This window comes from Nilaparvata lugens, chromosome 5 (genome assembly GCF_014356525.2).
Source record: "Nilaparvata lugens isolate BPH chromosome 5, ASM1435652v1, whole genome shotgun sequence".
In the NCBI taxonomy this organism is placed as follows: Eukaryota; Metazoa; Arthropoda; class Insecta; order Hemiptera; family Delphacidae; genus Nilaparvata; species Nilaparvata lugens.
The window spans coordinates 5249580-5276537 of NC_052508.1; the positions used below are offsets into that span (position 1 = coordinate 5249580).

At 32.5% G+C, this 26958-nt stretch overlaps 3 protein-coding genes across 9 annotated transcripts in view; 1 reads left to right on the plus strand and 2 right to left on the minus strand.

Annotated features, from left to right (window-relative positions):
* Positions 1–4255, minus strand: part of LOC111050879 (TOM1-like protein 2) — a 48778-nt gene extending 44523 nt beyond the window's left edge. For 3 of the 4 annotated variants that reach the window (XM_039429786.1, XM_039429784.1, XM_039429783.1), the window contains exon 1: positions 3791–3934. In XM_039429786.1, the coding sequence (XP_039285720.1) occupies positions 3791–3851 (61 nt within the window). In that variant the 5' untranslated portion in view covers positions 3852–3934. Of the gene's footprint in view, positions 1–3790 lie in introns of all 4 variants that reach the window. The other variant, XM_039429785.1, reaches the window with a different exon arrangement.
* On the plus strand, positions 3934–25439 carry LOC111050881 (dynein regulatory complex subunit 3). The gene is made up of 10 exons (XM_022337254.2): positions 3934–4226; positions 4896–5053; positions 5342–5470; positions 6339–6523; positions 10880–11089; positions 14064–14204; positions 17365–17578; positions 19710–19907; positions 21211–21350; positions 25049–25439. The coding sequence occupies exons 1-10, from the start codon at positions 4049–4051 to the stop codon at positions 25317–25319; spliced, it is 1824 nt and encodes a 607-aa protein (XP_022192946.2). The 5' UTR covers positions 3934–4048; the 3' UTR covers positions 25320–25439.
* Positions 25309–26958, minus strand: part of LOC111050878 (intraflagellar transport protein 57 homolog) — a 31442-nt gene continuing 29792 nt past the window's right edge. For all 4 annotated transcript variants that reach the window (XM_039429787.1, XM_039429788.1, XM_039429791.1 and 1 more), the window contains exon 9: positions 25309–25597. In XM_039429787.1, coding sequence (XP_039285721.1) covers positions 25452–25597 — 146 coding nt within the window. In that variant the 3' untranslated portion in view covers positions 25309–25451. The remainder of the gene's footprint in view (positions 25598–26958) is intronic.

A 26958-nucleotide genomic window follows, 5' to 3' on the forward strand; every position in this document is an offset into this window, starting at 1 on the left:
GAATTTGAAATCAAAGTACAATAATTGTATCAATATTTAAAAGTGAGGTAGAGTAATAATTGTTTCTTTTTTATTATCGAATTCCACTTCTTAATGCAATACAATCAACTATAATAACAAGAAAATACAGCAGAGTGTAGTATGCGCAGATCGCCCTCTATGTACAGATGTACCATAGGCGAAAGCATGAGTTAGCACAGTGCAGCTAGTTATTATCTATGACTCGATTGAAGTATAAGTACTCAATAATAGTTCAGTCTCATTTACTGAACACTTTAAAACGAGTAGGATAAATGTATTTTGTGACACTGCCCTTCTGAAATAGAGTTTAGAGCCAATTTAAAAACGAGAGTCTACTAACTTCTGATTAACCTATTAGAATCGCTTAACTCGCTTCTCAATATTGGAGCAGATTTAAAATTGCTGAATGCATATTAAAAAATCCTATTCTTTTGATATATAGGATCCTATATGAAATACAAATTAATCAATAGTACAGTCGTAGAATCCGAGAGTTTCAATCTTCCATTTCTTCAATATTTAAAAAAAATCAAACTACTTTATCTTGAAATACAGGAAAATAAAATGTTATTTATTTCATAGACAATCACAAATCATAATTATAATATATAATACGATTGGGAGAAGACAACAGGCCCAAAACTGTCTTCTCCCAAATTTTTACAAATAAGTTTCAAAAAAGAAAGAAGTAATGATTTCACTTTTCACTTCAAAAAGTCCAATTTTCACTTCAAAACTAATGACTAAATTAAAAATTAAAAATTTTGATATTTTAAAACAAAAATATTTCATTCAAATCTCTAAAAATTGGAAATATTTGAGTAATTTGGGTATAAAATTATCTTTCTCGTTAGGGCTACTCTTGAATAGAAATAAAACTAAAAATCTACAGCTGCGTTTACACCAAAGTTATTAACAAAATGTTGATAACTTAATCCTTATAGATTCTATTAGATTGAACGGAACTTGACAAACACATATGTTCATCATGTGTATGATAAGATATGTTCAATCTAATAGAATGTATCAGGATTAAGTTATTAACATTGTTTATAACTTTGGTGTGAACGCAGCTTAAGTACCCTTTTCTAAAATTGTCTTTTTTTCATAACCGAGACATGTTGTAAGAAAACAATTTTAAAAAGGGGTATTTTCATCTTTATTTCCATTTTGGTATAATATTAGAAAGGTTAATAAAGCAGAACAAACAGGAATGAAATCTTGCTTACTTACACTGTAATTATTCCCACTAGGTAAGTGAAAGTAATGTGCACTCCACCATAGCATACAGTAATTGAGTAGTAAGTCAGTAGGTGAATAATTAAGGTAGGTATGTAATTGAAAAAAGATAACAGAATATTCCTGTCTGTGATATTATCTAAACTTCTAGCTAATAATCCAGGCTCATTTGTGAGTTTCTTCCGTACTAACAACAATGTCACAATATAAACACACTGTAGATCACTAACAATCTTCATAATTTTCATAGAATAAGTATTAAAATTATTATAATTTATTATTAATTTTAGAGATAGTTGGAGGATAATTGTGGAAGAGGTCAAAGCCTACATCGGGCTGTAGCGCCAGGATAAGAAGAAAGAAAAAGTATAGGAGGCCTTATGACGTCATCAGTCTGAGTCGCCCCTGGGACCAAGTGTCCGCGCGAGTCGCGGGGCATTAGTTATTACTGTGCTTATTACACTGGGGACTCCAGCCCCGGGACATCACATTTTGGCGACCTGGTAGTGTCTCACTCGCGTCACCAGTCCAGCCACGAGGTGTCCCAGCTAGCTATACACATGGACACCAGCATTGGTGTCCCAGGTAGCTTTACACATGCACACCAGTATTGGTGTCCCCGCTAGCTTTACCGTACACATGGACAACAGCATTGGTGTCCCAGCTAGCTCTACACATGGACACCAGCGTTGGTGTCCCAGCTAGCTTTACACATGGACACAAACATTGGTGTCCCAGCTAGCTTTACACAAGGACACCAGCATTGGTGTCCCAGCTAGCTCTACACATGGACACCAGCGTTGGTGTCCCAGCTAGCTCTACACATGGACACCAGCGTTGGTGTCCCAGCTAGCTTTACACATGGACACAAACATTGGTGTCCCAGCTAGCTTTACACAAGGACACCAGCATTGGTGTTCCAGGTAGCTCTACACATGGACACCAGCGTTGGTGTCCCAGCTAGCTTTACACATAGACACAAACATTGGTGTCCCAGCTAGCTTTACACAAGGACACCAGCATTGGTGTCCCAGGTAGCTTTACACATGGACACCAGCGTTGGTGTCCCAGCTAGCTTTACACACGGACACCAGCATTGGTTTCCTAGCTTGCATTAAAGACGGACACCACAAGTCCTCAGATAGACGTTTGGTGTCCTACTGGCGATTTAATATGGTGTCCTAATAGGAGCTCTGGTAATATAAATTAATGACTAATTCGTAGATAGCATCCTTGATTAAAAAATATGAAAAATAGACAGTTTGATGATGATCAACAACAGGTCGAAACGATCGTAGCTACCAATGTAAGTGCATTTTCACTCATAATTGTTTTGTTGTTTTTTTTTTTTTTAATTCAAGTTTAAAATATGAAAGTTTGATAAGAAAAGCTGAAGATAAATATTTTAGTCTAGACTACCTATATAATGTGATTTTCAGGTACGGTACACTAACTTACTATCTTACCCAAAATTGGTCTATCGTGTCATTTTTATAGTTCTAAATGGGCTAACCGTTAAAGGTCTTGGGTTTTGAAAAAGGGGTAACATCACCAAGTGAAAGGCTTGTTAGGCATACGACTATGGGTTATGTAACAATATCAAACAATACGTTATAAGTTATGTCTGTATGTGTATGACTAAGTTATTTATGTTGACTGTGACTAGATTTTTTGACGTTTTCTATAACTGTCATGTTGAATGACAATAAAATTCTATTATTATTACTCAAGGGTTAATTTATTATTTTACAGTCTAGGTGTAATTTAATACTTATTAGACCTTAATAGGAGTAAGAAGATAACTGTTTAGCATTAACTACCAGAATAAAGGCTGCCACTTTTTATAATCTTAAACCACAACTAATCTTTAATTTTATTTAGGTTAGGTTTGATTAAAATGTCAACAATAATTCAATTTCAAATTTACCTAATAAATATTCAGCTTTCAAATAGTCCTAGACTAGCCAGACTATAGCAATACAAATTTAGGTTTTGATAGAGTGTATAGGTTTAAAACATGAGTTAGGAGAGAAAAGTTATCTGTTAAATTTCGCTACCTTTCTAAACAGAACTGTATCACAGAGATTGAGCAAAATAAACACAAAGCAAGGTGTCATAAAAATATTGGGAAAAAGCATACATTTGACAATTAATAGGTATTGTGGGTGCAATTCCAGTGTTTTCAAGAGAATCAATAACCCAAATTATGTATTTATAAGGAGATTTTACAAGTTGCTAACGGCGCAGTAGTGGGTGTTTGCTAACAACAATATTATAAAAGAAATTGTTGATGAAACCTTTTGGGTCGGTTGTTGCTAGAAACGTTAACCATTTCTAGAATAAATTTTTGAAATGAATATGAATAAAAATTATGTTTGAAGCATAATAAGATCAATAACATTTTGTTTGTGGGAGGTTAGCAGCCCATCTGGAGATATGTCAACCTATTACATAATATTGAATTCGGTGACAAATACAAAATAATAAGTGATGACGGCTTTTTGTCTTGTTTCAAGACAATTTTACATACCTATTCGTTGTCCAACTTGTGTAGTAAACGGATTTACACCAACACCAAAAAACGACGACATATTTGTGGTTTGATAGCTGATTCACGTTTGATCATATGATAGTGCCGTCTACTGTGTCAAACTCAAACTATAATATCAAGGCAAGAATTGTGTTGCTATGGTTACATAATGATGCTGTCAAAAACTACTTTGTATTTTTTTGAGGGGCTGTCAAAGTAGTTTGATTATCACTGGAAATTGACACGCTCCAGTTTATAATGTGTGAAAATCATCAAATTATTCACGCCGATATAGAGCCCGGAGTTATCACTCGCGACTTGATAAAAGAAGCTTTGAGGGAGCAAGGCCCGAAGGGTGAAGCTGGTCGTTTAATAGAAGCTGAAAATTATGAAATCCAGAATTATCCTAGCAAAAGTTTGAGACTTGAGTTTCTGAGTAAGTAGACGACATTTTATTCTGTATGTACAGCAAACATATGTAGCGGACACCTGACACCACTTTTCTAGAGTACAATTTTGGTAGAATACTTTTCTTCATCAATTTAATAATTTTAGAGGTTTTACATATCAAAAAGCAATCTAAAGAATGTCAAAATTCTAAATCATTAATAAAGAATAGAACATTGAAACCCTATTAAAAGTTTACAGGTTAGTATGATCAGGTTGTCGTTCTGAATTGAGAAGTCGCGGGTGATTCAAACTGAAATACTCGTATGGTACCAAAATAATGTCCAAAATGTTTGTTGAAAAAACTTGAAAATTTGTAGTTTTGTCAATTATGTGCAAGACATCATAATTCTACACAATTATTGTTTCATTTCATAAATCATCTATAAATTATTTTATATAAACGTGATATTAGATTTCTTTATAATTTAATACGGTACCGCACGATACCAAGCTAGGTATCGGTACTCTTTTTAAAAAAATACCTTCAATTTTGTTGATAAAAAGTCAATGTAATAAGATAGAACTACTAATCTTATTACCTTGTTTGATAAAATTAATAGTTGTAAATTAAAAGTCTAGAATCGTCAATACTTTATAATATTAATCATATTCTACCATAGAAAAATAGTATCTTACATTTTTTATACATTTGCAGATATTCTAAGGATCGATCACCTATGGATGATGAGACAATTGACTTGCTTGAAACTATCAAACAATATGATTGAAGTCATTGAAAACCTAGATGAGCTTGTGAACCTAGTTGAACTTGACTTATCATTCAACCACATACATAAGATCCAAAACCTTGATGTGAGTACAGTATGGAAAAAATAGATTGAGTTCAAAACACATATAATATAGTATGAATATTATACTACTTGCTATACTCTAAATTGTACTTATTATACTTACAAACTCATCATGGAGTAATAAGGAGAAGAAACACACAAAAAATGTTTATATAAACTTGTATTCTTGCACAGTTGCTCTGCATATCTATAACACATTCATACAGTATAAATGAATCATTTAAAAATTACTATTAAAATAATAATAATTATTAAGTAATCATGAAAAACAATTTTTATTCATTCTCAGAGCCTGGTGAACTTGGAAATATTTTCTCTTTATCAAAACCACATAGAGGTAGTCGAAAATATGGATGCTTTGAGGAAACTGGAAATATTCAGTATTGGACGAAACTCTATTGATGATAGGGGAGATTGTGTAAGTATGAATAAATTCGTAAATCTCTATAGTAGAATATTTACAATATATGATGATTATAGTCCAAATGAATCTACTAATAACAGAAATATCAACAAATAAAGGATTCATCTCCGAAATGATTCTTCATAATTCGCCAAAAAATAACGGTTTTCATGAACATATTTAAAATACTTAGGCTCAACTAACACTTACGCGACTCAGGTCGAGAAGAGACTCGACTCTATAGTAAGGTCCATGTTATAATGGCAGTGAATAAAGATAAAAGAATAGCGATGCCGATTCTCTGCATTAATTAATTATTTCTACATAATTGGCATCGTTCTGAACCTAGAAAAGGATAGTAACACCGGCTTTGTCGAATGATAGACAAGGATAGCAAAACCAAAGTTGATCAAATACTGTCATTATAACGTGGACTTCACTATAGTCGAGAGCATATATTTCCAAATGGTATCAGTCTCGCGGAGACTAGTCAACTGGTCTGAGTGTCACAATTTGGAAACACACATGCTCTCGACTAGAGTCGAGTCTCTTCTCGACCTGAGTCGTGTGAGTTGAGCCTAATTCTCAAAAAAAGTTGATAGAATGCATTCATAAAATAATAGTCCACAACATGATATATCTTCCATACTTTATTCAATCATCATCTAAAAAATTAGCCTGATAAAAAGCAATAAGAATTAAATCCTACCGCATTAATTTATCCTTTAATCATGTCAAAAACTTGATGGAGAATCTTTCTGTGGGGAAATTCTTGAGACGAGTTTTTATAGACTCTCCATTCAGTGGTAAACACTTACCAAAATGTTTAATTCATAATATAATAAGTATAATCAATCCCCTATTCTAATATATTTTGTTTCAGGTGTTATACTTGAGAAAATTCAAGAAACTCAAGTCTCTTAACATGATTGACAATCCAGTTACCCAAAAACTTTTTAACGGCGAGAAATTTCGAAAGTTTTTGGTAGCTTACATTCCGCAACTGGTTTATTATACTTACAGGCTTATCAGCAACGAGGAGAAGGAGAATGCAAGACATGTTCACCAGTAAGTTATGATAAAAAAACAAGCAGACCTATACTCAATGAATTTAGAATAAATACTTATTCATATACAGAGTGTTTACCAACTCCCTACCAAATACTCTAGGGCATTGTTCCTGGGTAAAAAACATATCTAAATATCATATTTAAATTGTCCGGAAGTCTTCAATTACTCACATAGCGGCCATTTTGTTTTTTTAAATAATGGTTGTACATACGAAATTGAAACTTTGCACGATCATTTATAACAACTAGAAAAATCTAGAAAAAAATTATGATAATTTTTCAAATTCATAAAACAAAATGGCGGCAATTTGAAATTTTGTTTTTTTAAATAACTCAGAAACCTTTGGTTTCACAAAAACTTTGCAGGAATAGCCTTATTTAGTAAATTAAATTGCCTATCGATTGGTAACAGAAATTTTGAGATTGGACTAATAATAACAACTGAGATATGGCAGCCTTAGTGATAGGTGACCACTGAAAGTTTGTTGCAGTGCAAACCAAGGCATGCTGATAGAGTCGCCTCTCAATGATGCAACAATCTCTATTTGCATTGCATTTTAATAGTAAACGATTTTAGGTGATTTCAAACAATAAAATAACGTTACATCACCCTTCTAAGGTGGGTCACGAACCACTAAAGCTGCCATATCTCAGTTAATATTGGTCCAATCTTAAAAAGCATGGTACCAATCGATAGGCAATTAAATTTACTAAGAAATTGTCAAAAACCACAGATTTATTGATACGGTACTTAGAAAGACCGGTTTCGGTTATTACACAATTGCCAATCTCTGATGAACTAAAAAAAGTTATTCTTGTAAAGTTTCTGTAATACCAACGGTTTCTAAGTTAATTAAGAAACAACATTTTAAATGGCCGCCATTTTGTTTTATGAATGTGAAAAATCATTATAATTTTTTCGTAGCTTTGTCTAGTTGTTATAAATGATCGTACAAAAGTTTCAATTTCGTAAGTTTAACCATTATTTAAAAAAAAAAAAATAAGTGAAAAAAGCAAAATGACCGCTGTGTGAGTAACTGAATACTTCCGGACAATTCAAATATGATATTTAGATATGGTTTTTACTCAGGAGCAATGCCCTAGAGTATTGCTAGGGAGTTCGTAAACACTCTTTATACAATGATTACAATTATACAATGAAATTCATTCTAATGATAATAATTTAATACTCATTGATCTATAACTATAACAGTTGAGATGACTGTTTCAAAAACCCAACATTCTAAAATTCATACTATCCTTTTTTAATTCTTCATACTCATTTTTAAAACAATATTATTGCATTTCTATCACTCTATAATATTTAATAACGTATATAATAAATCACCTCAGTTTTCAAACTTCTCCTTCTTACATACGGTGTACTTTCTAACTGAAGTGAGGTCCACGTTATAATGGCAGATTCTATTAGCATTGGTGTTGCTATCTATGTCTATTATTAGACAAAGCAGATAGCGCTATCCTTTTCAGAACGTTTTTAACAATGTATAAATATCATATTTTGAAAAATATTTCATCTCAATTATAACAATGTATTATTATAGAGAAACGACAGCATAAGTAGATATCCCATGGTATAGGGCGTTTATGCTTCAAATTCCAATGTTAACTCAAGCCGATAGTCCTAGTAGCTATTTTTGGTGGAGCTATATGTGGCACTGGTAGCATAGATAAAGGAGCTATATTTCTTGTCTCTGCTGGTAGTCTCTCATACTGTGCCGTTCATACACTCTCACCCTAACAAAACAGTAAAAATTGAAAATAATCGACAGTAATCTGCTTGAGATAACAGTAAAAGTTGCGACATAAACGCCCTATACCATGGGACATGGTTTCTCCATGGTATTATTCAATTATTGAATCTGTCATTGGACATCTATACAATAATAAAGTAAAGAACTGGCTTATACACGTACGGGATAGGAAAATTATGTTTGACGCATCATCATGCCTGAACTACTGGACTTATTAACTTGGAATTTTGCATACAGATTCTTTAAGCGAGGATGGTCAAAGGCCTATTCTCAATTCTTCAAAATTTCATAAAGTTTTCAGTTTGTCAAGTTTTAGAATAGACCAATGTGAAGAACGAGGTTCCTGCTAGATTGAAATAATTATCAGGCTATACCATGCCGATAATATATATCATACTATGCAGATTATGCACAAGAACCCAACAACATTTCAAGCCAGAAACCACAACCACAACACCAGATACAGGAATCTTCTCATCACCAATGTTGCAAGGAAGACACTATACAAGAGACATTTCAATCATTTAGCACCAAAATTATATAATCTACTTCCTGCAAACTTTAAACAGAATCATCCTAGAAAGTTCAAAACTATAGTACCTACTGTAGTTCAGCACAGGCCTAGCCTAAACTGCTTTAGGCTAGGGCCACACGAGCGCACAAAGTGCGTCCGCTGCAACTTACTTTTTGACGTCCGTTGTAGAAATACATAGAAGTGAATTGGTGACAACAAACGAGGTACGTGCGTACCAAGTAACGGAAGTCGTAACGGACGGTGATTTTTGAACTGCGCAGAAATGCTACAACGCACGTCGAGACATGCAAAAGTTATTGCTTCGTTTGGTTCCATTGCGTAAAGCCAACAGACGTTGACTTTATACTCCCAAGTTTCATAAATAGTAAACTTTCCATAGGTTATATTTCCACTTTCAAGAATTTGAATGCAGCTTATGTCCAAAATTAAGAAACTGGAAATTTTGAATTTTGAAGCATGGAATACTGAATAATAAATTAATATTAAACTTGATAAATCATTAAGAAGTGGAGTTCGATAATAAAAAAGAAACAATTATGACTCTACCTCACTTTTAAATATTGATACAATTATTGTACTTTGATTTCAAATTCGATTCTTCACTTTTAAATACTTGCGATATGTTCCTTTCTGACAATGGACAATGCAGCCAACATTATATTGTTGAGGCTATGGAGATATCATCGTATTCTATTGTTTTATATCAAAAACACAATGATAAATATTAAATTATGAAACAGTAATTTATAAAATATATTATAGACATGATACCGCGATTCACGATACACAATTATATAGATTATTACAGTCGTTATGAGATTATCTCTATGATTTTTGTGAGATCGGGCCGTAAAGTTTTACCGGCCTGGTCGGAAAACAATCACTTTCGGCCTCCATATGACGCACGTAAACCAGCTCATTACATCCAAGTGTGGCGAAAACATTATTTCATACAACAACTAACCACCTAATGACTTACTAAACACTACTTATAACTAATTAATAATCCGCAAGAAAAAACAAAAAAAAACCCACTCTAGAACATGGTAGGCCATAGTGGAGTAGGTCAATTTCCACACAGAAAACACTAAACATGTAGGGGACACAATATAAGAAATTTTTATTGTATGTAAATGTAATTTAGCCAATATTTTCTGTAATTGATGTAGTAGTTTTTTGTAGATAAACATTTATCCTATACTATCAAACGAGCAACTTCTGTTTATATGTTTGGATGTTTAGATGTTTGGAAGTTTAGATGTTTGGATGTTTATATGTTTGTATTTCACCGGATCTCGAAAGCGGCTCTAACGATTCCCGCGAAATTTAGAAAATGGTAGGTTTATATAATATAAAGATTCGATTGCACTAGGTCTCATCCCTGGAAATAAAAACTCGCTGAAGGACATTAAAAGGATAATTATTATTCATCCTTAGAAAAACAGCTGATAATAATTATTTTGTCGTCTGTTGGTGATGGAAGTGTGTGAGCGAGTTCATGTGTGTGGGACTGTGTCAAAATTATGACTCAGCTGTTGAACTTTTGTAATCATTCAATCAGGTACTTAGTGCCGGTTGCAAAAAAGCCGGGTTATTTTCAATCCTGATTAATTTCAATATATCCATCTTTTTTAAATGGTCTTCTCTGATTTGATTCACGTGGAGTTAATCAGGATTAAAATTTAACCGGCTTTTGTGCAACTGGACCTTGGTGAGGGAAATTTTTGCATTCCTCTGGGAATTAATCTCAATTTACTGTGATTAGATAGAACATTTCTGTATGAACTATGAATGTTATTATAATTCCTTCTTTCTTGATAAATTTTTTATGCTTTTGTACTCCAGAGCGAAGCTCGGTCCCCGATATTTTTCTGTAATTGATGTAGTAGTTTTTAGTTTTTTTTTGGAAATAATCATTTATTTATTATTTTTATTTATACAGCAATAATATTCCAGCAGTTGGTTAACTACAATCTCTGATAGAATCTTCCATCTATAATCTATTTTTGAAGAAATTTCAGTTGATTTTTTCTGCATATTCTAGGAAAGAGCTGGAGAAACTGGAGCAAGATGAGAGAAATCTGCAGCACGTCGAAGAGCAAGAGGAGCGCTTGAAAAGGGAGGAAGCACAACATGCCAAAGCGTACGTGGAAAAGCTCAATGGTCACCAATTATTTGAGTACCTTTTCGAGAGAGATCCCGAGGGTCAGGCTGTTCTTCTGACAGGTCAGGAGGCTGAAGAAATTAACGAAGGGTAGGTGAACAGACTTGTCCTTTAGCTCTGTAGATCTACCAACGTTACGTCAAACTTATGTGACAAATTCAATTCTTTTTATTAATAAAAATACTCATAAATATACCCGTCGCACAATCCCTTATAATATACATTCAACTATAGTAAAAGCTTTCAAAATTTATTCTAATTCATTAACATCTAGTAAACACCAAATTGAATATCACAGTAAATATCGGGGCACCGAGCTTCGCTAGTCATTTTTATTTATTGATGAACAGAACACAATTCTCTAAAACGATCGTGTTTATATTTTACAGCTGGCTTTACGTCAGCTTATGAATTTCAGGGATGCGTTATTTTGATTTTCACAGAATCACTCGCTCACTTTTCACTCTCCACAGACGACGAAATTCTCAGCTGTTTCAGCCAAGGATGAATTATTCTTTTAATGTTATTCAGCAAGTTTTCCCAAGGATGAGACCTAGTGCAATCGAATTTTTATATCATGAACCTACTATGTTCCAAATTTCGTGAAAATTGTTAGAGCCGTTTTCGAGATCTGTTGAACATAATAACCAGATATAAAAATACATAAATAATTGCTCGCTTAATATGATAGGATAAACTAATAAATAAAATTCCAGAAGACTTCATTAAGGATAAAATAACAAAAACCAAATTGAGACTAATAAAATCGTGGGTAAAACAAAACTATTATTTTAAAATTGAGAACTTAGTTGGCTGAATCACCAATTTTGGCGATATTAACTATTATTTATAATTGTGTAAAAAATATAAAACTCGACAATTATTACCTATATTATTTTTCTGTGCATTTATATTTTGTTTTTCGAGTACTTGGATTATTGATAAAATCCAACATCCATAGATTATCATCCATCAACAGAATTGTATCATTTGTACTGCTTTTATTAGATTTAAAAAAATCTATTGCTTATTTTTAGAACTCGTGGCTGGAGCTCAAGGCTTCTGTCTTCAGTCACGCCAAAACGATTATATTTTAATGATTATTTTTATTTGTAAAATATTTCTTCCATTTGGCAATAAATTTCATTCATTTCTTAAATTTCACTCACAGTTTCACCATAGAGAAAATATAGCTTGGGAAGATATCCCGTCGTTTATGTTCCAAATTCCAAGCTGATTTCTTGCTACAGACATCAACTCAAGCCGATCACTGTCGATTATTACTGTTTTGTTGGGGTGAGAGCGGCGTAAGAACGGCACAGTATGAAAGACTACCAGTGCCACGTAGCTCCACCAAAAGTAGCTACTAGGACTATCGGCTTGAGTTAACAGTGGAATTTGAAACATAAACGTCCTATACCATGGGATATCTTCTTATGCAAGCTTTTCTTTATGGTTTGACTTGAAAGGGTAATACAATTTATTACATTATTAATAACAATTACAATATCAAATTCATAATTGGGAAAAGACTCAACAGGATAAACCCAAAACTGTTTTTCTTTCTAATTTTGAAAAAAATAGGCAGTCCAAATGAGGCTATGGAAACACTTATATGAAGATCACAAAAATTTACAGTTCACTTTTTGTGTAGCTGAGAAATTGATATTGTGGTAATTATTCATATTAAATAAAAATACTACGAAGTTGTCAAAAAACCACAGATTTATTGATAGTTAGAAAGACCGGTTTCAGTTATTACACCATTGTCAAACTCTCAGTTCATCAAAGATTGACAATGGTGTAATAACCGGAACCGGTCTTTCTAACTATCAATAAATCTTTTGTTTTTTGACAACTTCTTAGTATTTTTATTTAATATTTACAGTTCAATATACATAATGCCCCCAGACATAGATTATAGGTTTTTGGTCATGTTTGTTACAATATTTACTGGCCTATACACTAATGCTAATTTATTATTCAATGAATTTTATCGTTGAATAGATCAGAGATTCAAGATCCAGATCTATATTCAAATAATATGAAATGAAATGAGGACTCACAAATGAATAAATAAATGTTAATTTCCAAAAAAAAACTTTAACTACTACATCATTAATTTATTACAGAAAATATTAGATTGTTTACAATTACATACAATAGTTAGTTTCAGAAATTTCTTATAATGTGTCTTCTACATGTTTAGTGTATTCTGTGTGGAAATTGACCCACTCCACTATATCTCGTACCATATTCTGGAGTAGGTTTTGTTTGTTTGTTTTTTTTTGCGGATTAGAAATTAGTAAGTGTTTATTAAGTCATTAGGTGTTTAGTTGGAAATATATGAGTTGTTGAAATAATGTTTTCTATGTTCTGTCTTCCTTTGCTCATCAACCAATTGTGTACTATTGTTTTGAATTTCTAGAATGATTAATCTGTTTAAAGTTTGCAGGAAGTAAATCATATATATAATTTTGGTGCTAAATGATTGAAATGTCTTAACCTTCCGGTAGTCGCGCCCTATTCACTCAGTCACACGAGCAGTCGCTTGTTGTATTTTGTACAACATCCAATTTTCCAAGTGTCATGTATTCTGTTTACTGTCAAAACATATTAATTGATTGTATAATTACTTTTTCTATCTTCTTGGATTATTTTACGCCTATGAACATTTGGATGATTACCATTTCATAGCCCATAAGGTACATCAAGCAAAGCCTTCAACTCTGTGTTATTGGTTCGTTTACAGTCCCCGTATACAGTCTTTCCCTATCATACTTATGCACTGTCGCGACTAAATAGCACCTAAAGACTGAATCATTGCTCGGTTGATACTGCGACTCAGTGGAGTGAAGGAGGGAATGTTTTGGAATGCATAGGTGACTCATTCACTGACACCACCCCATTCAATAGTTTTGTGCAGCAAAAATCTGGCACTGTTGTACTTTTTACAACAGCGCGACTGCCGGAAGGTTAAATAAAAATCATTACTCATTACATTTATTGCTGAATATTATTGATAAGAATTATATTATTGATTGGAATGATCGTTGTGTTTCAGATTTAAAGTACAGACTCATGAAATCACTCAGGGGCTGTTTCAATTGGGCCAGGAACAATTAGCGTTGAGAGACGAGGAGATTAGGCAGTACACCAGCACGGTCAATATCACCAAGGCAAATAGCTACCAAGAATCGAGGAAGTGAGTGATTCGATCAAATTCAATTCAAGGAAATTCTGTTTTAAAATACCAACTTTGTATTCTATGTGTTAAGTTATCTAAATGTGGGAGAGGAATAGCACAAGGTTACCTTATTTTGAATGAATATCAACTTCTCAACTACTACCGGTACCGTACACAAAAGTTACCTTATTTTATCTCTCCCTATCATTTTGATTATGTACTTATTTTATGAATCAATAAAGAATGAAGAAATATATTCTTCTTGAATGGTATACAAGGTTTCATTATTAACTTTGTTGTAGTTAAGACACTGTATGTGTATCTTTATAAAAACACTTTGTAATGAAATGCATACCTCATCTCATCATAGAAAGTAATGTTTTTTAATATATTTACAAACATACACACAGTGTCTAAAATCACTTCACTTTATATGGGCTACTTTTGTTCAAATTAATAAAAATAATATAAAAATCTTTACTACCCTTTATTAAAAACTATTTTAAAGTTTTTAATAATAAAGTACTACAAGTTTTTATATTGTTTATATTAATTTACAGTGTCCAAGCTACAAAAAAATTATTATATAGTATTTCGTCATAGAAAACTGCATCAGTTTCATTATTCTTTAATATTGATAACACAAATTTTGTAACACTTGTGAAAAGAATTAGAATAGTACGGTATTTGAGAGGAAACCTTTATTGAAGAGGTCCACATTAGAATGGCAGTATTTGATCTGTTGCTATCCTTGTAAGCAAATAATACAAGTAATATAATTAATCAAAAATATTTAATCTCAATATTATAAAAATTTATTTAATAATAACAAATTTCTCACCATTCATCTTTAGGAATACAGGTATTGCCATCTTTTAGAAACATTCAGTCCCGTTTTCCATTCTTCAAAAATAGCTCACATATTTTTAAATTCATGCAACATTTATCCATTCATTTTCGGGGATATTACCTAATTAAAGTTTCTCATCTTTTAGAAACATTCTTTCCCATTTTCCATTCTTCAAAAATAGCACACATATTTTTTGATTTCATTCCAAATTTTTCATTCATTTTTGGGGATATTACCTTATTCAAAAGTTTCTCCTCTTTCAGAAACATTCTGTCCATTCTCAATTCTTCAAAAATAGTACACATATTTTTTGATTTCATTCCAAATTTTTTCATTCATTTTTGGGGATATTAATACCTAATGTAGTGATCCGTGGTCTAGTGTATAGAGTGCCTGCGTAGCAGCATAGAGATCCCGGGTTCTCGAACCCTCTCATTACCAAAAGTTTTTCAACCAGATCACTCCCGTGTTATCAGATGGCCACGTTAAACTGTCGGTCCCGGCTGAAGTATGACAGTCGTAAGGCCCATTGACGGCTTAAATGATATATTCAGGCTAAGTGGAATCTTCCCGCAAGGGACTCCCCACCAACAAACCCCATACGAATGTACTTTTACCTATAATTCAAGTTTTCATATTTTAGAAACATTTTGTCCCGTTTTCCATTCTTCAAGAATAGCTCACATATTTTCTGATCACATTTCAAATTTATTCATTCATTTTTGGGGATATTACCTTATTCAAAAGTTTCTCATCTTTCAGAAACATTCTGTCCCATTTTCCATTCTTCAAAAATAGCTCACATATTTTTAAATTCATGCAACATTTATCCATTCATTTTCGGGGATATTACCTAATTAAAGTTTCTCATCTTTCAAAAACATTCTGTCCCATATTCCAACCTTCAAAAATAGCACACACATTTTTAAATTCATTCAAAATTTATCCATTCATCTTTGGGGATATTACCTTATTCAAAAGTTTCTCCTCTTTCAGAAACATTCTGTCCCATTCTCAATTCTTCAAAAATAGTACACATATTTTTTGATTTCATTCCAAATTTTTTCATTCATTTTTGGGGATATTAATACCTAATGTAGTGATCCGTGGTCTAGTGTATAGAGTGCCTGCGTAGCAGCATAGAGATCCCGGGTTCTCGAACCCTCTCATTACCAAAAGTTTTTCAACCAGATCACTCCCGTGTTATCAGATGGCCACGTTAAACTGTCGGTCCCGGCTGAAGTATGACAGTCGTAAGGCCCATTGACGGCTTAAATGATATATTCAGGCTAAGTGGAATCTTCCCGCAAGGGACTCCCCACCAACAAACCCCATACGAATGTACTTTTACCTATAATTCAAGTTTTCATATTTTAGAAACATTTTGTCCCGTTTTCCATTCTTCAAGAATAGCTCACATATTTTCTGATCACATTTCAAATTTATTCATTCATTTTTGGGGATATTACCTTATTCAAAAGTTTCTCATCTTTCAGAAACATTCTGTCCCATTTCCCATTCTTCAAAAATAGTACACATATTTTTTTATTTCATTCCAAATTTATTCATTCATTTTTGGGGATATTACCTAATTCAAGTTTCTCATCTTTCAGAAACATTTTGTCCCATTTCACATTCTTCAAAAATAGCACACATAACTTGAAATATGAAATTGATTATAAAAATATAATAATTGTTAAATATAATATAATATATTATTTATTCTGAAAAACTAAACAAGTAGAGAACACATTAAGAATCTTTTGTAACTAACTATTGTATGTAATATTGTAATTTATCTAATATTTTTGTAATTGATGTTGTAGTTTTAGTTTTTTGGGAAATAAACATTTATTATTATTATTATTTATTATTCATTGACAATAACAAATCATAATTATAATATAAATAATATGATTGGGAGAAGACAACAGGCATAGCCCAAAACTGTCTTCTCCCAAATTTTTACAAATATAAGTTTCAAAAAGAATTCAAAATTCTTTATTTTCTGCATAAATACAATAACAAGAAATGTCTGTATATCACAGTCGTCATGAGTACAAATATATACACATAGGTTACACGTTTTTTTGGATTTAGTTAACATATAATAAATGGTCAGAAAAAGTCATGAGGTTAAGATTTCACTTTTCATTTCAAAAATCCAGTTTCCACTTAATCAATAAATAATTATTTATTATAGAAATATAATAGTGATTGAATGAAATATGAATTAATAGATAACAATTTCATGTTCAATTAATAACTGTCTCAATATTTCTTTTACTCTCTCAATATAATATTATGCTTTCTTTGTTTTTATTGTAGACAAGTGGAACACTTTTTGCTGGAAAAAGATTCAATCTCGGCCGACACAAAAGCACTGCTGGACATTGTCGAATCACCGGCTTTGGTGGGGGAAGAACAGCTTTCCGAATACGCTTCCAGCATGAAAATGCTCGAATTCAAATTCCAGGACATCAGCCAGGATCTGTGGACTCATCTGATGAGAAACGAAATGGTACTTTCCGAGCAGCTTGAGGTGAGATTAATTCAATTATACTTTTTCATAATAATTTCACATAAAACCTCATAGCGGAGCAGAGCTCCAGTGATGTATGAAATGTCACAACTTTTCTAAATGAAAACAATGATACCTTGCTAACAAAACATGAGTTCGGTAATGAATGATAAATACCCTATGAAATAAATAGAGTATAAACAGTAAACATACTGATATAAGCAAGCTATGGAGGAAATTTCCTCGAAAAACTCATCAACTTTATAGGAACACTAGCTGGCCCGGCGAACTTCGTACCGCCAAATAGTTAATGCATCCCATGACAAACTTTAGCTTGATACACACCTGAGGAGGCGCGATGCGGCATTTTGCATTCAGGTGCTTCTTGCTTATTGGTTTGGATGGAAGAACTCACACACACTAAATCGGGCATGGTGTGGAACTGTGTGATAAGGCAATCTCCGTAAGATCAACAATTTGTATCACCATGCTGCGCCTCTTCAGGTGTGCTTAAACTTAGCTTAAACTGATGCACTATATTTTTATGAAAATTATCCAACAATCAGTGTTTACATTTTTTATATCTCGATATGTACGTCCTATGTGCTTAGTTAGTTGTTCAGCAGTTTGTATTTTAGATATAGTTGAATGCAGTTTGCTGGGAAATTGAATGGTATATTTCCTTTCTGTTGATTTTCCCGTACATATTCTAAATTTACAGCATTTCGAGTTCTACGACCCAAGTTTGGTCGTCGTTCGTACCGCGGCATTATTATTAGAATTAGAATTTTGTGAATCAGTGGAAAGAAAAAAGAAAAACAGACTACCGACGGCTGTTGGATGACACAATGATTATAACAGCTGATTTTTATTTCTGTGTGTGGCCAGCTCACAAATCTTCTCCCATGAGGATTACATGTAAACTTTGAAGGACCTTAGGAAAGAGTCCTGAAGTCGGATTATAAATTTGATAGGCCATAAACCTGGTCCTGAACATGACGAATACAACTAAAAAAATCATCAAAGGTTCGGTGCACACATAAAAAGTTATTGAATGTCAAAATTTGAGGCTCGATTTTTATTTATATACAGATATGCCTACAAGAATAGCTTTCAATTTATTCTTATATATACCAGTAGTAGCACTCTCTTTGATAATCTGTGGTAGAGCGTTGAAAACTAGTATGCCCATGTAATAAGGGTCTTTCTCCAATAGAGTTAGTCTATGCTCTGGATAGCTGATCCCCCTGTGTTATATCCATGTGCGACCTGTCCCTCCATAAAACGGTCCCTGTTTCTTAATACAAATAGAGCCAGCTCTAATACATAAATTAGCTGAGGTTGTTGAAGTTCGTTTCTAACTTCCAGTTTTTGAACTTTATATTATATAGACCTATAAAAATTGTGATATTATGAAAATACAATTCAAAATCTGATAAAGATAATGTATTCTACCCAATAAAACAAAATAATCACCTTTCTTGAGATTGATACGATGTTAATAATATTCATTTTTAGCTGATTCTGCAGCTGGAGCCAACATGCTTCACTCTAATATAGATCTCTAGGCAGCAGAAATTGAAATATTTTTCAAAAAAATGATTTGTGAATTTTTGAAGTAACGGTATGCTAAGAATCTTTGGTGGGCTGCAAATTGAATCCAAAACATTGTACTGACAAGACAATCCAGTCATTAATTTCATTTGTTTTCAATTTCATTATTCATTTCAAAGGTTAACAGTGTTGGTGTCACTTTGTCTATCTCTTGAAAATGAACCTTTTTCCATACATTTTTCAAAGTGAGACAAAGTAACCCCAACCCCTGGTTGTCATTGTCTCACAATTTCCAAAAATAGATCTTTGTTAAAGTAGAGAGAAATATTAACTTTTTCTGGAAAATACTCTTCAAACATTGCAGAATACAATAAAAACTATTGCAAGAGGTTTGTTGAAACTCAAGTATTGATTGCAAGAGGTTTAAAATCTCAACTCCGCAAAATTGGGACAAAGTCACCCCGGTTTACCGGTAGATCGAAAGAGTTGCTCTTTAAATATAGTTTCTTATCACATCTGATACCTCCGTTGATGATTAATTTGTCTCATTAAATTTGAACAAGCTAATAAGGTAAACAAGTTAATGTTTTTCTTTCAGGAACTGAATTCAACATTTGAGAGAAACCTGCGTGATATGGTGAACAATTTTATTGAATCGGCGCAGGGCTACTTCACGCAGATTCGTGAGCAGGAAAACATCTACAGTGAGCTGATAAAAGATCATGTCGTACGCTACCAGACTCATCTCACAATTCGAAATGAGGATTTGTCAACTCTGCCACCTTTATTGAAAACTGTAAGTCATTATTTATGATAATTAATCCTGTTGAGTATAATAATTGTAACTTTATTTTATAGTTAATGTGGTATCATTGACTGCAATGTGAAACCGGCCTTAGGGCGTTGGCCATCTAAACTGGAATGTCTGTGTGTAACCGGTCGCAATGTCGTGTGATGTTTTGTACACTGTAGTAGATCGCACTGTATTTGTATTCCATATTAGTGAGTTAATAAAGTAAATAATCTACTCAAAATGTTAAGTGTGATTATTGACTTAATAACCTAGTTCAGCAAATCCTATAGTGAGGTCCACGTTATAATGGCAGTGAAGGAAGATAGCAGAACAACGTTGCCAAAAACCTCTGTCTTGTCAATGCCTCCTATAGATGGTAGCTGATACAGGAATATTGATGTAATATTAACTTTTCTCGTTTAAAATGATCAATTATATTTGATTGAGCGAAAAATTTTATTTTCCAATAATTTCATAATTGAGGATGAAATATTTTGTTAATTAATTATCAATTCTACATTGTTAAAAGACGATTTGGCAACAGAGAAAAGCGAGAAAGAGATAGCGCTATCCGCTTTGTTAAATGATATTATTATTATTATTATAATTTTATGGCCTTCATTGGACCACTGTAGTCAGTATCTTCCACCTTTACTCCGTCCTCTCTCAGCCCAGTATTTCTTCATTCGTTCAGAAATTAATTTCCTTTCCTCGTCCGGAATCACTCTTCCCATTCTGTGTCTGACTTTGATCTGCAGTCTGGTCTGTTTGTCCTTCAGGATTCTGATGTTGTCCGACTTGTTAAATGATATACAAGGATAGCAATACCATTGCTAATCGAACACTGCCATTATAATGTGGACCTCACTATAAATCCATTCGCGGTAATAATTATATAATAATTTTCAATTCAATTGCCAGTTTTTATTTCGTTCATTTTATGTTGAAATATTTTGTGAAATATTTTGTTTATCACAATCATGTTGATTTATTTATCAAAAATTACTCCACTATAGTGAGGTCTACTTTATAATAGCAGTGTTTGATTAGCAATGGTATTGCTATCCTTGTCTATCATTCAACAAAGCAGATTGAGCTATCCTTTTCTAGCTTTGCTATATTGCCATATCGTTTTTCAACAAAGTAGGAATACAATAATTCAACAGAATATTCAAGCTCAAAAATATAAAAATGTATTGTTGAATAATTGAGTACAGTAGTTAATATACTTCCTATAATTGTTTTCAAGTCTTCATTCATATATTTTTTGGGCTTTTCTCTAATTATTCTCCAATTTTGTGGACAGATAATGACAGACAAGGAATCAGTTATATCAGCCCTGCAGACTTCTCACGATCTACACTTTTTGGTGATCGATACCAGAGAGGATCAGCTGATCAATCGAATAAGGGACTGGTACAGCGATCTCTGTTCCAAAATAGAGAAGTAAGAATATTTATTCAAGTTTTTCTCATTTTAAATTCCTAATAAAATTGTTTTGATCTTTTCATGAGAAACAGATATTCTTTTAGGCGAAAAATAAAATTAAATGCTGTAAATCACCCCGAAGATTTCTGCTACTACAAATATTGACAACAGGGTTTACAGCTAGATGAAAATTCGATGAGCGCTACTATTCAAAAAGTATTTGTCAGCCCGGGAACTATTTTTGAATAGTCGTAGCGCTCATCGAATTTCCATCTAGCTGTTTACCCTGTTGTCTATATTTGCAGTAGCAGAAGTCTTCGGGGTGATTTACAGCATTTAATTTGGGGTTTCGTTTAATAATAATTCATTAGCTTTTGAATAATTGCAATATCTCAGTAATTTCCATTCTATTAAGGTTTTAGATAGGTAGATAAGCTACTTGTCAATTGATTGGGAGATCTTATTATAGGGCTGAAAGAAATGAAATGATGGAGATTAAGGGTGTGATCATATTTTTACTCCAACACTTATATTTTTTAGTGGGGTGTATATATTTATTTATTGAATTATCTTTGCCCATTTAGAAATTATTCAAAGCATAAAACTTATTTGTTCAATTGTTTCAAATGTTATAGTAGGTATTCAAATTTGTCTTGTAATTGGTTTTGATGAATAAACTTCGATTTGATTTGATATTGAATGCAAGTGGAAGCTTGGTTATGCTTACTTAACTCATGCAGATAAGAAACAAAATCTGGGAAAATCAATAGGAACACTCACACTGAACGCTTGCACTCGCTGGTTGCTGCGTTCAGTTACAGCAGTATAAAATGAAACCATGGATTCACAATTATCAGCCTTTTAAAGTGATCTATTTCTTATTAAAACACTCTAACCGAAACATGGTCCGAACTGACCTAAACCGAAACATCCGGTCTCACAGACCGGGTCTTGCTTAAAGTGTTATATTTGATATATTTTCTACTAAATATGAATTTAAATATTCTACAATGGTAAATTCCAATAATAGTAAAGTATAATATAGATTTTAGTTGAAAATTAAGTGATGGAAGAATGGAAAAAAAAATTGGAAACATTGATAAGTAATAAATGTATGATGTTGGATGTAAGAAAACACACAATACAAAAATGTAATAAATGTATGATGTTGGATGTAAGAAAACACACAATACAAAAATCCGTGTAAGATACTATCAGTTACTACTCAGAACAATATTCATGGAGGAATATTTCATCAATATAGGATTTATAGCAAAACTGAAAGGTAATCATTGAAAATAATAATGTTTTTCATTGTTATCAAGAAACTTGTTTGTGCAAACGTTTTCAGCCTCCAGTTATTTTATTAGCAAGAAAAGTTCATAAATAACTATAGTGGTCGGAATCATCTATTTCGTCAAGTGAATGTTTATTTTGTGGCACTTCATTGTGAAGCATCGTATTGATACAAGTTCCAAAGGCTGGGGCTTGTATGGTTGATAACTCATCCTTTGTCATCAATTTCCTAAACCAAAACGTTTTCTGAATTACAAAAATTTGTTTTTCAAATAAAACATGTCTATAAAATACCAAAATAATGAAGACAAAAGCATTAGGAAAAAAAAATTGAATGCTCAAAATATCTGTTAGTCGAAACATCCGGTATTCCAGACCGGTAAAAAATAAACGTTATCCGAAAGATCCGGTAGCTGAGACCGGTACGTTTTTAATAGATTGATGTTTACTTGATAACCGTGATTTGGGGACTGACGTTTTGTCATTGTTGGAGAATGTTGAGGAATAGTGGGGGAGAAGGTATTAGAGCGGGCAGCAATTTTTGGTTCACAATTCTGCTACTGGTCTCACAGACCGGTGTTTCGGTTAAAGTGTTAAATGAAAATACTAACTAAATAAAATATGAAATTGTCAAAAACCACAGATTTTATCAAAAGTTTGAAAGACCGGTTTCGGTTGTTACACCATTGTCAATATCTCTGATAAACTCAGAGGCTTATCTGATTTATAGGTCTGATCTGATTCAATTACACCAGGACTCAAAAAACTTTTATCTATACAGCGATAAAATTATTCAATTTCCTACCTCCTCCTCCTATCAGAAACCTGGATAAAAAATTACAAAATTTGAAAATAAATTGAAGGTAATTTTGTCAAAGAATTGTATTTATACAATCAATGAATTTTTCCAGATAAATCTTGAAGTGTAATAGCCTTATTACATGATTATTAAATTGAGATCAGAGAGCAATTTATGGGTGTAGAATTAGTTATAATTACGGTACTCATCCATGTACAATTGTGAGTTATAGTACCTAATAGTTGTATTTATCTGTTATGTGTTCACTTTTGTTGTTACCATTTGACTTGTAATGCATTTTGATGTTCTCACAATAAAAAAATTATTCATTTTATACTGGTGTATCAGAAATTGTCAATGGATGGTGTAACAACCGAAACCGGTCTTTCAAGCTGTCAATAAAATCTGTGGTTCTTGACAATTTCTTAGTATTTCTATTTAATATGAATATTACCACAAAATCAACTTCTCAACTACACAAAAGTTATCTATTTCTGGGGCCTGTTTTATAAAAATTTAGAAGTCCTGTAATACAGGAACAGCTGATTGTATCGGCTATAATGAGCATGTAATTGGAATAGTGATTCTCCTGTATTACAGGACTTGTAACTTTTATGAAACAGGCCCCTGGTACACCGTATACGAATATTCACTGTACATAGGTGGTAGTAGGTTTATGAGAGGCTAATTATTTTGGAACATACACTCTCAGTTTCTTATAAATCTGTAATTGGAAAATTGCAGAATAATCCAAGGAGCTGAAAGCTAGAAATTTGAACTGTGAAGTGATTCAACAATACTTACAATACCTTACCAGATGAATTTGAAAATCTATTTAGTGAAAATATTTGAGAACTGAAATTTTTGTGAAGTGAACAACTACAAGACTCAACCTATTTCGGACTATGTCTAACCCTATCTAAATTTAGGAGAGGAATAGCACAAGGTTACTTTATTTTTTCTCTTCCCATGATTTTGATGATGTACTTATTGTATCAATCAATTAATCAATGAAGATAACGATTACTACAAAGAATTCAAGACAAATTGAGTTATTATTATCATCTATCAACAATCAATCTGGAATCAAATTTTCTGAACACTATTGTAGATATAGTATAACCCACTATAGTGAGATCCACGTTATAATGGCAGTCTTTTAATTAGAAATGGTATTGCTTTCCTTGTCTATCATTCAACAAAGCTGATAGCGCTATCTCTTTCTCGCTTTGCTCTGTTGCCATATCGTCTTTTAACAATGTAGAATTAATAATTATTAACAAAATATTTCATCTTAATTATGAAATTATTGAAAAATATAATTTATTGCTCGATAAAATATGATTGATCATTTTAAACGAGAATGAACAGTTAATATAACATCAATAAACCTGTATCAGCTACCGTCTATACAAGGCATTGACAAAACAGAGGATCAGCGACGTTGTTCTGTCTTTCTTCACTGCCATTATAACGTATCAATGAATGAATAGAGAATAATAATACGGAATGTTCCAAATTTTGAATAATGATTTAGTTAGAAATGTATAGGTATACTGCACCAGTGTTGTCATTCCTTTAGTACTTTCAACTTTGACAATTTCCTAAATTTCTTTTCCAGAGAAGAAATAGAACGAGCTAGAAACGCAGTTTTGGAAATCAACCATTTTCTAGACTTCGAGAGAGATGAGTATGACATCATTCACAGGAAGTTTTCCGAACAGTATCTGCTGGACATACCGGAGGTGAATCAAGAAATAATGCAACAGATATCCTATTCGTCTGTTTCAAATCTCAGTTCGAAGAGTTTTGGCATGGAAGCCGGGCATCCAGTCAGTTTCGATAATAATACTGCTCAGGATTTGAATGGCGAGAAGAAAGACAATAATTGATTTATTTGAATTGGTTGAATAGATAATTTATTTATTTATAGCACGGAATATCTTATTATGTTTTGTTTTCCCTATGATAACAGTTGAACGGATTAATAAAAACCAATCAAGCCAAAATATTGAAACTTATTTCTAAGCAGCAATCTGAGCATTGAGCAGAGTCTTGTCTCTGAGCTTGGCTTCCAACACAGCGTGGTCGAGAACTCCAATCCTCACATCCATTTCAACAATGTCTGCCTTTATTCTGGCAATTGCCTTCTTTATATTGATCAGGGGTGCTGCAACACAAAATATACTATTTTAATCGTTACTAAATTTAGGTAAAAGGAAAAAATAGTATGAATACCTTTATCATTCGCTATTCACTCTTTTTTCGGGGCAACTGATTAATATTATCTATCAAGTACCGGTACTCTTTATAACACGACCAGAGAAGTTTATTCAAATTATAGACATGATCACAAAAAGCATATAAGCTACAATTATTTACAAAGTATTAATACAATTGGTTGATTATTTGCTGATCTAAGAAAATGTGGCCCCCACTATATATGGATATGTGTCGAGTTGCCACTAATTTTGCTATTGTTTAAGATTTTATGCCAAAAGTAAACAATTCTAATAAAGATACATCTTGCGAGTCATTAGAAGTTCATGAAAACTACATTTATATACACAAATTTAAAAAAGAAAATTGATAACCTAAGATGTAGAAATTTTATAAAAATTTAACATAAAAAAACATTTATAATACTAATGGGAAAAAATAATTAAAATGGAGAAAATAAGAATGAAACAGTATGGAAAATGTTTCATAGAACTAATTGTTCTCCATGATTGATTCTATTGGACAGGAGCCACTTTTTTGTTTTCGATTTGAATGAATTGATTGGAACTTTTTCTTTAATAGCTATTGGCAGTTTATTGAAAATGTTTGGTCCTAAATATGTGGCTGACCTCTAAGCAGCTGATGTAGTCATCCTGGGAATTGCCAAGTCCATGTTCCTTCTGCGTGTTCCTTGCGGGTGATTCAAATTGATGAAGAGTTGTGGGTATATTAGCCTACTTGGAAATGGCTCTTGAAGAGGGTAGTGTTGAAAAGATAGCATAAGTTTTCCAAGTTATTATTTATTTATTCAATCATTCAGAATTACAAGACAACTTACAGAAAATTGCCACAGGCTCACGCCCAAAACGGTTCCAATTCTAATTTATACAATTTATTTTTGTTAACTCAAGCCAATTAGGTACTGTCTATTATTAGTGTCTTGTTGGGAGTGTATGAGTCTGAGAACGGTACAATATAAATGAGAGACTACCATCGTCACATTTTATAGCTTCACCAAAAACAACTACTAGGACTATTGGCTTGAGTTAATAGTGAAATTTGGAACATAAACGCCCTATACCATGGGATATCTCCTTATGCTATCTTCTCCCTAAAATAGTATTCAGCTAGTAATAATATTTGAAAATTATTTTTAAAACCTGACGATGGTGTGAACACTAAAACTAGTTATCATAATTTATATTCTTAATCTATTATTTTATTAATTATTTCAAAGGGAACTATAATTCTATATTATAAATAAAAAAGTACCGTAGCACTGAATTCATACATTTTGAGAAAATATTGTAA

Bases quoted from the DNA above. Each gene is read 5' to 3' on its own strand.
- LOC111050881 (XM_022337254.2), top strand. From the start codon at position 4,049: ATGTGTGAAAATCATCAAATTATTCACGCCGATATAGAGCCCGGAGTT. The intron at 5,054-5,341 runs GTGAGTACAGTA...ATTCATTCTCAG, and splicing joins ATAAGATCCAAAACCTTGAT to AGCCTGGTGAACTTGGAAAT. The intron at 21,351-25,048 runs GTAAGAATATTT...TTTCTTTTCCAG, and splicing joins CTCTGTTCCAAAATAGAGAA to AGAAGAAATAGAACGAGCTA.